The 12,077-nt window shown below is 34.7% G+C and overlaps 1 protein-coding gene across 2 annotated transcripts in view; it reads left to right on the top strand.

Moving 5' to 3' along the window:
- EXOC6 (exocyst complex component 6) overlaps window positions 1-12,077 on the top strand; it is an 87,201-nt gene that overhangs the window by 43,666 nt on the left and 31,458 nt on the right. For both annotated transcript variants that reach the window (XM_077784642.1, XM_077784641.1), the window contains exons 18-19: window positions 2,548-2,727; window positions 11,329-11,470. In XM_077784642.1, the coding sequence (XP_077640768.1) occupies window positions 2,548-2,727; window positions 11,329-11,470 (322 nt within the window). The remainder of the gene's footprint in view (window positions 1-2,547; window positions 2,728-11,328; window positions 11,471-12,077) is intronic.

Here is a 12,077-nt window from a genome sequence, read left to right as displayed (position 1 = left end):
GTACACCGAAACAAAGGAGAATGATTTCTCGTATTTATGGGATAGAGAGAATTAATCCTATTGAGAGAGTTCTGTTTTCTGCAATTCATTTTATCTCTTGATGCAATATGTGGCCTATCCTACTGTAATATACCCTCTGGCATAAATGTTAAAAGGTGGGTGAGGTGGAATAATTGCAAGACACTTCATATTTCCAGTTGCTAGATAATGATTCTCCCATTAGCTGTTGCTTGTTTTGCTAAGGATTTAGTGCATAAGGCAAGGCAGAAAGGTGGTGGTCTAGCAGCTGTACTTGGTTGCCACTGCCCTCCCAGCACTTTTACTGGGTTTGGTCTAGGGTGCCTAGTTTACTTGTTGTGTACCAACAGGGCATGAGTGTCTTGGAATTTGTGTATCTATTGCTATTTTCCTCTAAGGGCAATTAATTATCTTTTTGCCAATCAAACATGCATTCAAAACCACTTAACACAGCCACAGTCTTTGATTTCAGTAAGAGGTGAGATATTCTTTATCCTTGAATTTCATTTAATAAGTGCATTTGCAAGTTGCGTTATATTTTTTGTAGATTGCTTATGCTGTTCAGCAGTTATGTTTAACACTCCTACAAACTGAGTTCTGTTACAGGGATTCAATACTGTGTCTGTTCTTAGTGAGTCTGCATTTCAGAAAAATATGGGATAAATGCTGACAAACAGAAGGCGTTTTTGTGTGTGTGGTTTCTCTCCTGTCTCCTTGCCTGGAGAACCTGTTAGCACAACGTTCTCCAATTATAGTAGAAAATTCTTTTCTTGTTAATCCCTCTTTTTTTCTCTTTCTATTGTAATGAAAAACTGCTCACAGTTCCCCAACTGGGCCCTCACAGAGTTTGGTATGTTCTGCTGTTATTAAATTCATCTCCTGGTGGCAAATTGTATCACCTCCATTCTTTCAGAATGGTCAAAAATCTCCTTTATTAGCAGCATTTACTTTCCATGAAATGAGCTTTTACATGTACAGTGTATTTTTTTAATGCAAGACAAAACCAGAAGGACTAGTCTTGCCATTGCCAGAAAATAATTTTAATTTGTAAAGCTGATATGAGCACTCTGTGAATGACTTAGATTAAAAAAAAAAAAAATCCATACCCAAATAAAAAAAATTTGGGGAAATTTTGCTCTAAGCCAAGGCAGATATATTTTCAAGTCCCGTCGTTATAAATTGTTGCAACTGAGGTTTCGTTGTTAATTAGAAACTTTAAATGTAGACTTGACTTTAATTGAAACTTTCTTGGTCATTGCCATCTACAAAATAGTGGATATCCACATACTCCTTTGACATGATGACAGGTTGCCAGATTCTTGCATATTGGATTTTGAGAGCTGTTCAGTGGAGCCTTTCTCAAGTTGGTTTGACAATAAAAATGCTATTTTTAGGGAATCATATTTTGATATTTATTTATGACAGGGCCACATACTTCCTTGCTTACTCCTAAGTGCCTCTCAGCCTAGGGCCTGATTGAAGACTAAATTTGGCACACTCAATGTGAGGACACCTTTAAGCTCAGATAAATGTGAATATTTTTTTTCTTTTTGCATTTCTTGTTCATGCTTTTCTCTTTTTGGATTGCTTTCTTCTAGAGGAAAGTAGCAATCGGAGTTTCATCTGCTTTTTGGTTACTTCATTATATCCAGGCTATTTTTACCCTCTAAAAACCTTCAGCAACTGATGTATTTGGATTAAATCAGATGTCTTACTTGAATTATTTCTCTGTATCAGTTAAGAAAACTTTATGTTGAGCCCAAAATAGAAAGATACTTAGTATCTGTAGACTCCAGGCTGGCATAAACACAACTTTCCAGCAGCACAGACACAAGCATCTGCACAGAGATCCCGTTGGATTTTCTGGATTTTTTTTGCCTCTTGTATAAACGAGGCAGAGACAGCATTGTAAACCCAGCTCACAGTAAATGCAGGACTTTGCTGTTCCAAAAAGTAGAATCCTGAGTGTGGCAGAACAAAAGTAGGAGCAAGTAGGGGAGTGCTGTGATGATCAGGATATTTAAAGGAGGATGAAAAATTATGACTGTTCTTCAGATATGCAGCTTTAAGACAGTAATTACATAAAAATCATATGATTGCTTGACCTCTTGACCTCCATAAAAGCCAAATTCTTATGTTATTTTATTGTTTTCTTTGTAAAAGAAAAATCAACTTTGTGTCAGGGTTGATAAATTTGTAAGACAGAATGAAAGGTGGTTGTTGTGAAGAAAGTAAACAAATTGCTTTGTTTTCAAAGGAACTTAATTTGTGTGAACACTTTTGATTATTCTGTGAACACTCATAGTGTTGTCAACACTCATAGTGGTATGAACACTCATATATGCATGATGGGAGTGTTTTAAAAACCACAGCCTCAGATGTAAGACAGACATTAAAGTACCAATTTCAATAAAATATCTTCTAATCTAAGAAAAACACTGACCTTTAGTTTTTTTGATGGATGTAATTTCATCTGCATTTAATAATATTTAAGAATTCTGACAAGCATTGTGCACATTTTTTTTTCAGGATGCAAGGCATGCTGCAGAAGGAGAAATATATACAAAACTTAACCAAAAAATAGATGAATTTATTCAGATTGCTGATTATGATTGGACAATGTCTGAGTCAGATGGAAGAGCCAGTGGATACTTAATGGACCTAATTAACTTTTTAAGAAGCACGTTTCAAGTTTTTACTCATTTACCTGTAAGTGTTCAAAATTAAGTTTAATTTCAAATTATTTGATCATAATTTTATTTTAAAACACTATGGTTTGAACAAAAGGTTCTGGTTTTTGATTTGTACACATGCTGACATGTATTTTTAAGTTTTTCTCAGCACAGAAATATTGTCAGTATATCAAATGTATGTTGGTGGAGCTTACCCATCAGAATACTTGGAAAATACTTTCAAATACTTTAGTCTAAATATTGTTACCAGCAACTAATTTACAAAGAGTCCAAGAACTCGTGCAGTTTTCTAGAGCCTTTTTGGTGTACTCTGTTGGTTTTCTGTGCACGTGCATTGGTTCAAATAATACAGAATTGGTCTAAATTCTACATTTGTGCATAAGATAGTGGAGGTCTTGTATTCTTCAAGATTTTTAGCTAAATATTTTTGATCATAAGAAGTTACTTGATTCTATATAACAGAGCTTCATTGAATGGATCCTTGTTCATATTCAAATATATTGTGTTATTTTGTCCCAGCAGAAAGGATACTGTTAACCTGTCTTATGTATGAATTGTTACGTTCTGTTGTCTGATTTCCCCTTGCTTTCAGATAAAAAAGACCATTTCTAGTTTGGTTTACCATCGTAATGGTTTGTAGCTTTATAGTTCTAGAGTAACTTCAGTTAGTAATTCAGGCAACATCTGCTTTTGATCAGCTTGTGGTTGGTTATAGTCACACTGATGTCTGAGTGCTTTGCCCATCTGCACTGCTTAGAAAGAATAAGTCCTCAATGCATAAAATGTTTTGAGACTTAAGACTGAAAGAAGAAATTTCTTTAAGTGCACAGCAAGATGTTGAAGTTGGTGGCATAGCAGGCTGATCTTGTCTTCCAGATATTGCACAAGGGCTGTGATTCTTCTGTCTCCTGTTCTTTTAACTGAGTCAAAGACAAAGGCCACTCCAAATGGATCATGTGATAGTGATGTGAATGTGTCATGTGAGGCATGTGCTTCTGTGCCAAATCAGTGGAGCGTTTTTTGATAAAGAATAGCAAGTTTGTTAGATAGTGTAATTAATTGTAAGTCAGTATACAAAGCAGTGTGAGCAAATGGCGCTGCTCCTCAGTGGCCATATGCATTTGGCAGTTAAGGGATGTGAAGTTTGTCGAGCAGGAGGTACAGAAGTCTGTCATGAATGTATGTTCCTAAATGGCCGTTCAGAAATGAGCCACAGACAAAATGAAGTTATGTGTTAAGGGAATGCAAAGAAGTAGCCATGGCATTAGGACTTAAGCGTGGAAATACAGAATTTTGTGCCTGGCGGTACAAGTCAGCCTTTGGAGAAATCTAGTTTCTCTAGAGAGGTTATTCTGTCATTTCAGACTCTAGTCAGGTAACAGGCAGGATGTAACTGTATGGACAAGTAGTCTGCTGTGGAAGAGGTTTCTTAGAATTTTTTATTTATCCTGCATCTTGTTCCCTATTCTATCTTGGCCAGTTGTAGAAACATACAGTCTTGTAAATTTTGTGTGTGAGCTGTGGAGTGTATATGAAAATGTATGCACGCTATGGTGATTCTAGTTAGATTTGTATTAGTAAGTTATTTTTGTTAAGTGAAAATTTATAGTAAAAGTATTTTCCAAGATTAGCCCAGAACCATGTTCTACAACTCATAAAAATAGTAAGTGCTTTGGAGTGATAAACTGAGCTAGATTTTTTCATGTGCTGTAATTAAGGTTTGGAATAATTTTAGAATTAATTTACATTAATAAATTATTCTAATTATGTCACAGTGTCATTTCCATAATAATTTTTGTATGGCTGGCAAAAGCATTCCACTGCTCAAAATAGTTTATCAGAATCTTTTCTGTAATTAGCAGTCAAAGAACAAATTCCTAGCACACTGGCCACGATTCTAGTAAGGAAAAGAGTAGAACGAGTAGAGAGGTGTCTTCTCTTCTACCTTTACATACCCAGTTGTGTTAGAGGACATTGGGCTAGGACTAGGGACACTAGTTGGCCACAGTAGTTCTTTGTTGTCACACTCCAGGGTCACTGACTTTCTCTTTAGTATTGTTTCAAATGCCAGTCTGCCTGTAGAAGTGTTGTAACATGTTCTTTAATAATTTTTTTGTTTCAGTCAGTGGGTTCCTCTCATTAGAATCTTGTTTTATTTTTGCTATATGTATAAGCTGTGTAAATGCACAGGAATGTGTCTCCCTTTGTGCTTTCATGTGGGGCTGTGCTGAAGTATTTCTGTACCAATGCAGACATAACTTTCCAAAAATGCATTTTCTGCTGTATATCTGTTTTATGCAATTTGTATTATTGTCATGGGAATATTAGAACTCTAAATCAGGTAGACCATGAACTGTACTGAATCTGCACACAAAGTGACAGAAGTTAGTTGGGGTCTGATATCTGTTGAATCATTGGAAATGTCTTGTGCCTCCAAAGCTTTTTTCCCCCTCTCAAGTTTCGCAAATTAGTTTTTTCCTCTGTATTTGTTTACTGTACTTAAGAAGCAATTTAGGAAAGGAAAACAGCTTTCTTCCACCCTACAGTTATGTAGCCATAAGTTTAATGTTAAAATTTATTAATGTGTCATGTTATATTTAGATTCTTACTATCCTGAGCCATTTTAAATCTTGCTTGAACAAAGTATGTTAATAACATATAGATAGCCTCTGTAAACCATAATGGTAAACATAAAATTTATTTTTTTACCTAAGACTTTTGGAGTATATTCTTTCTTATAATGAAAAGTTCTGGAAAGGCATTTCAACAGACATTTTGAAGTTTATTACTTTGATATTTTGGCATACAGTTCCTTATTACAGAAAAACACATCATTGCCAAATTAGTATTACTTAAGTGATAATCTCTTTGTTACACTTCAGCAAAACACTATATAGCTATAATTGTTCTTTTTGTATGCTTTTTCTTATCTTTTATTGCTACCTTTTTTTTTTTTTTTTTGAAGTTGACAGTACATCTTAATTTTTTTGTTTTGACTGCCTTACTGGTTTCCTTCTCAGCATAACAACAATGACCATGCAGCTATGTCGGTAAGTAGATGCAAGGTGAAGAAAAAGCATGTGAACAGGAAAACTATGAACTGCCTGCAGGCTTATTGATTCAATTTTTAATCATTTAATAAAAAGACCCTTTCTGTTTTGCTGATAACTTGCTGTGTACCTTGTGTGGATGCATGCAGGGATCAGGTTAATGACTAACACTGAGCTTTCATACACTGGGACAGACAGCAGGAATCCTAAAAACCTTGCAGAAGGTTGATAAGGGTGTGCCTTGCATCCCAAATGAGGTAACTTAGAGACTGAGACCTCTTGAAAGAGAGGTCAGGTATCAAAATATAGCTATGAGACTTGCATACAGAATTAGGATAGAGTGATATAGCTGAATAAAGAATCAGTGGAAGTTCCATCATTCCTCTGCTACATTTTTCTGGGGTCAAAAGAATGCGTGTATTGGTGTTCTTTATTTGCTTTTTAAAAACTTTTTTAAGAAACTAATGAATTGCATTTAAGAGTTCTCCCATCCCCTGATTATTTTCATACTGTAATGTTTTTTCGTATGAGGAATTTATTTTGATTTGGCATAAGCATTGTCATGATAGTGAAAATGATGAGGTTAATATGACTAAATTATTAAAACCTGGAGAATGAGTCTCCAGGTTTTAAGTAGGCTCTCAAGTTGTTTGGAGCCTAGAGCACAAGTTAACTAGTGAAGGTGTAGGGAAGTGGAGTTTCAGTCTGTTAAAGAGAAGGCTGAGGAGAGATCCAGTGGCAGCCTACAACTTCTTGAAGAACAAATACAAAATTGATGGAGCCAAACTTCTTGGCTGGACTGACAAATTCAGATGTGGCTGTGGTCACAGATTGAAGCCTGAGAGGTATAACTTTGATATTAGAAGGAAAATGTGCTTAAAGAGAGTAGTGCAGAGTTGAAGGAGATTGCACAAAGAGGCTGCTGAATTCCCATCCTCAGTAACTTGGAAGGGTCCACAGGAAAAAAGGTCAAAGGACCTGAAGTGCTGTTGGCAACAGTGCTCCACGTAGAAGGTTGGACTACTTGACAATGGTAGTTCATTGCAATCAACACTTCCATCATTTGAATACTCAGCATGCTGGTGAACTGTCAAGCATAAGCTCTGGTGTCATGAGCTCTGTGTTTTGTGTAGAAATATTCCTGGTAGTATTGTATAGATCTCAGGCTGCTGGTTATTTCATGCTCGAGGGCTAGCAGAATTTCAGCAATGTAAAACACAGAAGCTGTGTGGCTCTGGGAAGGTTATAATTGGAAAGTCATGCAGTTCTTAATGGTTCTATTTTCTGAATTCACAAGAACTTAGTCTTTTGGGATTACATTTATGTCCCATTTTAAGTTAATCTTACAGTTTATAGTGCCATTAGTTTATTTGAATCAAAAAGCAAATTAAAGTTTCATTATACAGCCATTAATCTCATGAAGTAAATTGGATGATCAAATTTGTTATTAAGGAACTACCCTTTTTAGTTTTATTTTGAAGAGTTAGGGAAAGACTTTTCTTGTATTTCCAGATGAATTAACTTGAAATTATATGGGTCTATATGTAAGTGGTTTTAATCTAAGTTCAGAATTAGCTGAATTTTTATTCTAGATATGTGCCTTGTCAATACAAAGTTGAAAAAGAGTGGCCATTGAAAAGTGACAGTTACAAATTACTTTTAGTTAGGTATTTTTAATTGTTTTGGTAACATTTGGGGTAGAGACTGGAAGTAAAATTGATTTGTAAAAGTTCCATTCATATTTTTAGTATACTTGTATTCTATCAATAGTTCAAAATTTGGAGTTTTTCACCTTGAGTGATAAAATTTGTATGTTTAATTTATTTGCATTTTCAGAAAGAATAACATTTTGTTATTTCATATTGCTAAATTAATTCTTCACATTAGCATCTTAGATTTAACGGGTAAGTTTTGTTATTTTCTTTTTATGCTGAGGATGGCAGTTTGTGTTATTTTATTGTTTCTGTGATTGGCAGCAAAAGCCTAATTTCACAGCTTGCAGTGAGGGTGAAGGGGTGGTGGTTTTCTGCAGCTATATTCAAAAACTGTCAATCAACAGCCTCCACAGGCTACTTAGAGAATGGGTTTTCTTACTGACTTCTGCAACTGCTGCTTCATGCTGTCTTTGATTGGCATAGCCTGGCAGGGAGGATGGATGAATCTGTCACTGGCTGGTTAATTGTGTTGCTGGTCTCAGCCTGACATCAGGTCTTTGACTCCTAAGTAGCTCAATACAAAACAAATTAGCAGATTGTAGTCATATTTCTCATTCTATATGCTTTGACTTTGTTGAATGCAGTCCATAAATCATATTGACTGACACCACAGTGAATGATGAAAGCTGCTTTTGAGACAGCTAGCTTGGGCTTTAGAAAGCAGCACCACGAAGGTGCCGTGCAAGGATGCATATGGCTGACCCTTTGGGAATTTCCTAGGAGCCAAATGTCTCTTTGCTACAATTGTTCTTAGGAGAAAAGCTTTTGGGTTCTATAAAAAAGGATTTAATATGTCAGCAGATTCTCTTTACAAGCTCCTTTGAAATATAAGAAGTTTGTCTAAGGGTTTTCTCTTTTTACAAATTTGTATTTCAGCAAAATGTGGAGGCTGGGTGAAAACACAGTTGCCTTTAACACTGTTAGCAGGTGTTTTTGCCTATAGAATAGGGTCCTTGTTTCCTAAACTTTACACTGACTGAGTGGAAGAATAGGTTTTGTAGATAGGAGCAATTAGCATAGGCACAGCAGAGACAATAGTAGTGTCTCCAAATGGGAGGCAACTAGGGCAAATGTGAGAAGCCTGCTGAATCTCTGCATGCTTTGAATATAGGTATTTAATTGCTAGATAGCCATGGCCACCCCCACCCCCTTGAATAATAATAGTAATTGAAAAAAGCAAAAAAACCAAACATCAAGATTGTTTTAAAATTAACTGATATTTTTTCAATCCTGAGAAATGTTACTGCTATGTTCACAAATCCTTATATTTCCTCTTCAAAATGCTTTATGAAAAATTGACAAGGAATTGATGATGTGGTAGATGTTGGAAATTTGGAGATGAATTTTTAACTAGATTCTATTTTTCAAACACAAATGTTAAATTTATTCTTTTCTTGGTATCATACATCCAGTGTAATTTGAACTGGGAAGCACTGAATTTTGAAGAGGATAACATAGTATAGTTCACATTTCTCTTAGTTAAAATTCAGCATTTTGATAAATATACGTAGATTTATTTTTTCTCTGAATTTGAGAATATTAAGTGATTTTTAGTATCTACTGTATATAGTAAACTTGTAGTGTTTGTTGATGTGTCATTTGAACAATAAGCCTGTAGTTCAAGTTACATAGTTGGAAATAGTTTATATGTTAGGATGTTTCCATTTTATACTTCAAAACCAACATTAAATGTACATGTATTGATACTTATTTAAAGTCTGAGTGGGTTCAGCTGTGTCATTTCTGTATTGTAACCATTATCTTGTGCTCCAGTACTATTGATATTTGCCAGAATGTAACAATTAACTGTACATCTTGTTAGAAATATAAAATTCTGTCATCTATTTAAGGTAGCAGAGGAGTAAACATTGTTTCCATATGAAATAAACTGAATGTTAAAATTTTTCATGACAACCTATTAATCTGGTTGAACTTTTATTACATTATAGTGGCAGCATAAATAGGACATGGAGCTGATTTGATGGAGCAGTACATTAAACAGAGATGCACTAGTTGTTCCATTAAATCAAAATGACATTTCCATTAAGTATTTCAAGCGCACTACACTGTAATTACATGAACTGTGGCCCATTTAGTCCCCTTCTCACCTCCCTTTTTTCTTCCTTTTTTGCCTATTCTTTTTTTCTTCTTTCCCCCCCCATTCATATTGATATTGTTCTGCTTGGGGAATAGAGCTGCATGTCTCCCAGTATAATTGCTGTTGGGTTTGGGAGACTTTTAAGCATGCTGTTCTTGTATTGTTTCCTACATTCTTTGTTGTCAGTTCATCTATTTTGCTCAAATATCTTATTTGCTTTTCTGAGATTTTCAATTAAGAAACTGACATGTCATTTTAATAAAAAACTCCTTACAGTTCAAGGTGTCCTAATGCTAGAAAATAATTAGCAACAGACTTTTAATGTTTCAGTGTGAATGTGAGGAGAGTTGAAGGCTTTCTATTGTATTCACTATATTTTAATTACCTTTTAACAAATAATGGATTTTTCAAGTGTGAAATATTTGGGGCCAAATTTGCTTTCTGTATGCACATGAAAATTCAATCATCTTAGCAAGTTGACTTATTAAGGGCAAGACCTGGCTCTTCACATGCTGGAGCAGAACTTTCCAAACTTTTGGGGACAGTGAACTGTCCATTATCTTTGTTCATTATTTATATGTGTCTCTGGGAGTTAACAGTGAACTGATCAACCTGACTTTGCAGAAAACAGCTGGGGAACCATTACTTTAGAGAAACAGGTGACATCACTGTACTGATGAGTAGAAGTAAAACAATAGTGCCATGTGCTCCAGTAGCTCTGTTATGTTACTGTGATTTCTTTTGTGTAAATATGTTGTTACCTTTGTTTCAATATCATTGCAACGTACACATCCGTTGAAAAGAGTGATTAAACATTAAACTACAGAAATTTATATGGTTGTATTTGACACCCAAGATCACTCTGTTTTTAGAGATGGCAGTGCTGTGAATAGAATGGTGCCATCTGGTTTGGTATTTGGTCTCAAGTGGTTTTCTTAACTTTAAGGTAGAATTTTGTTATCTTTAAATTTTATTGTACTAAATTGTAAATAATTTATTCAGGTTAATGTCTGACTTTGTGTTTTAATTTTTGGTCTCATGTTGGAAAAATTGTCTCAATACATATAGATGATGGGGAGAGCAATATTGCCAGCTAGACTGTGATTGGGAAATTATTTCTATTTTGTACAGCAGAGGGCTACATTTCATTTTGTAAGTAGTTGGTCACTGGCAGCACTGATTTATTAAGCACCTGAGATAATGGAGTAGCATGAATTTTTAAAATAATTTAGCAGTAAACATCAAGATGGGATCTGAGCAATTAAACTACCAACAATTTGCACAAGCTCTTACAAGAAATGCCCCAACTAACTGCAATCATTTTGGTTTATATAAAGTTGGGAGTTTATTTAATTTGCTATTGTTAAAAACATGCTGCATGTTGATTTTCATTACATTCTTGCTTTCATTCTGTTTGGGTTAAAAATACTTAAATAAATCCACAAAGCTGTTCATATGCTTCAGCAACTTTAATTGTCATTGTTTTGGAAGTGTCCTTGTATTTATGAAGACTGTTAGATTGCTGGAAGAAATAGCAATAATTGCTTTAACATCTATTTAATCTAGTTCTCTGTTTGATCTAATAGAAACAAATCTAATAGGTCAAAGAAATAACAGGAATGTGATCTCTCTCCTCCTAATCTAAGTTTTGTATCATTGAGACTTAGAATGTGTATTAAAATCAAATCAGATGAGTAATTCTTTAGTGACATATCATTTGTTTCTATTGTAAAACTTGTTGCTTTTTCTACTAGGGAAAAGTGGCCCAGACGGCTTGCATGTCAGCCTGCCAGCATCTTTCAATGTCCCTAATGCAGATGCTACTGGACAGTGAATTAAAACAAATAAGTATGGGAGCAATTCAGCAGTTTAATTTAGATGTGATACAGTGTGAATGTAAGTATATACTCCCATCTGTATTGGTCTTAACATTGAAAAAACTTACTTAGTGTAAGCTATATAGTGATCCTTTTCCATAATCTACTAAAACTTTGCCTTTATTAAAAATAATATTACAGTACATCTTCTTGTAAAAGTATTTATAAGTAAGTATGTTGGCATTCCTGGGAAATGTTTTTAATGAAACTTTTCTTTAACTAAAATATCTCAATTGAAACATTCATTGTTGTTACTCCTAATGGGATCATAATCACTATAACCAGTAAAGATTTGGTTTAGTACAAAATTGCCCAAAACTACTACATAAATATTATGTTTTAACTGTTAAGAAAAAAAGGTCAAATGTCTATGAAATTTTAATGTTTCCTCTGGAGTTCATCTATAACGATACAGATTTTAAATGTGCTGATAAGTAGGGTTTCCTCACTCCTAGAACTGCTACTGTCTTTCTGTGTGGAATAATGGTACTCATTTAGTAGACAACAGATGTTGTTTTACTGTCACTGTTTAAAATATGGTATCAGAATTATAAACTGGTTCAATACAGCGCTGAAGGCAGCATTAATTACCTTGTGTTTTGCATGGAGCTCTTGGCTCAGGGTTG

The sequence above is a fragment of the Lonchura striata genome, chromosome 7, assembly GCF_046129695.1.
Source record: "Lonchura striata isolate bLonStr1 chromosome 7, bLonStr1.mat, whole genome shotgun sequence".
Taxonomy (NCBI): Eukaryota; Metazoa; Chordata; class Aves; order Passeriformes; family Estrildidae; genus Lonchura; species Lonchura striata.
This window is presented reverse-complemented; position numbering and strand designations above follow the sequence as displayed.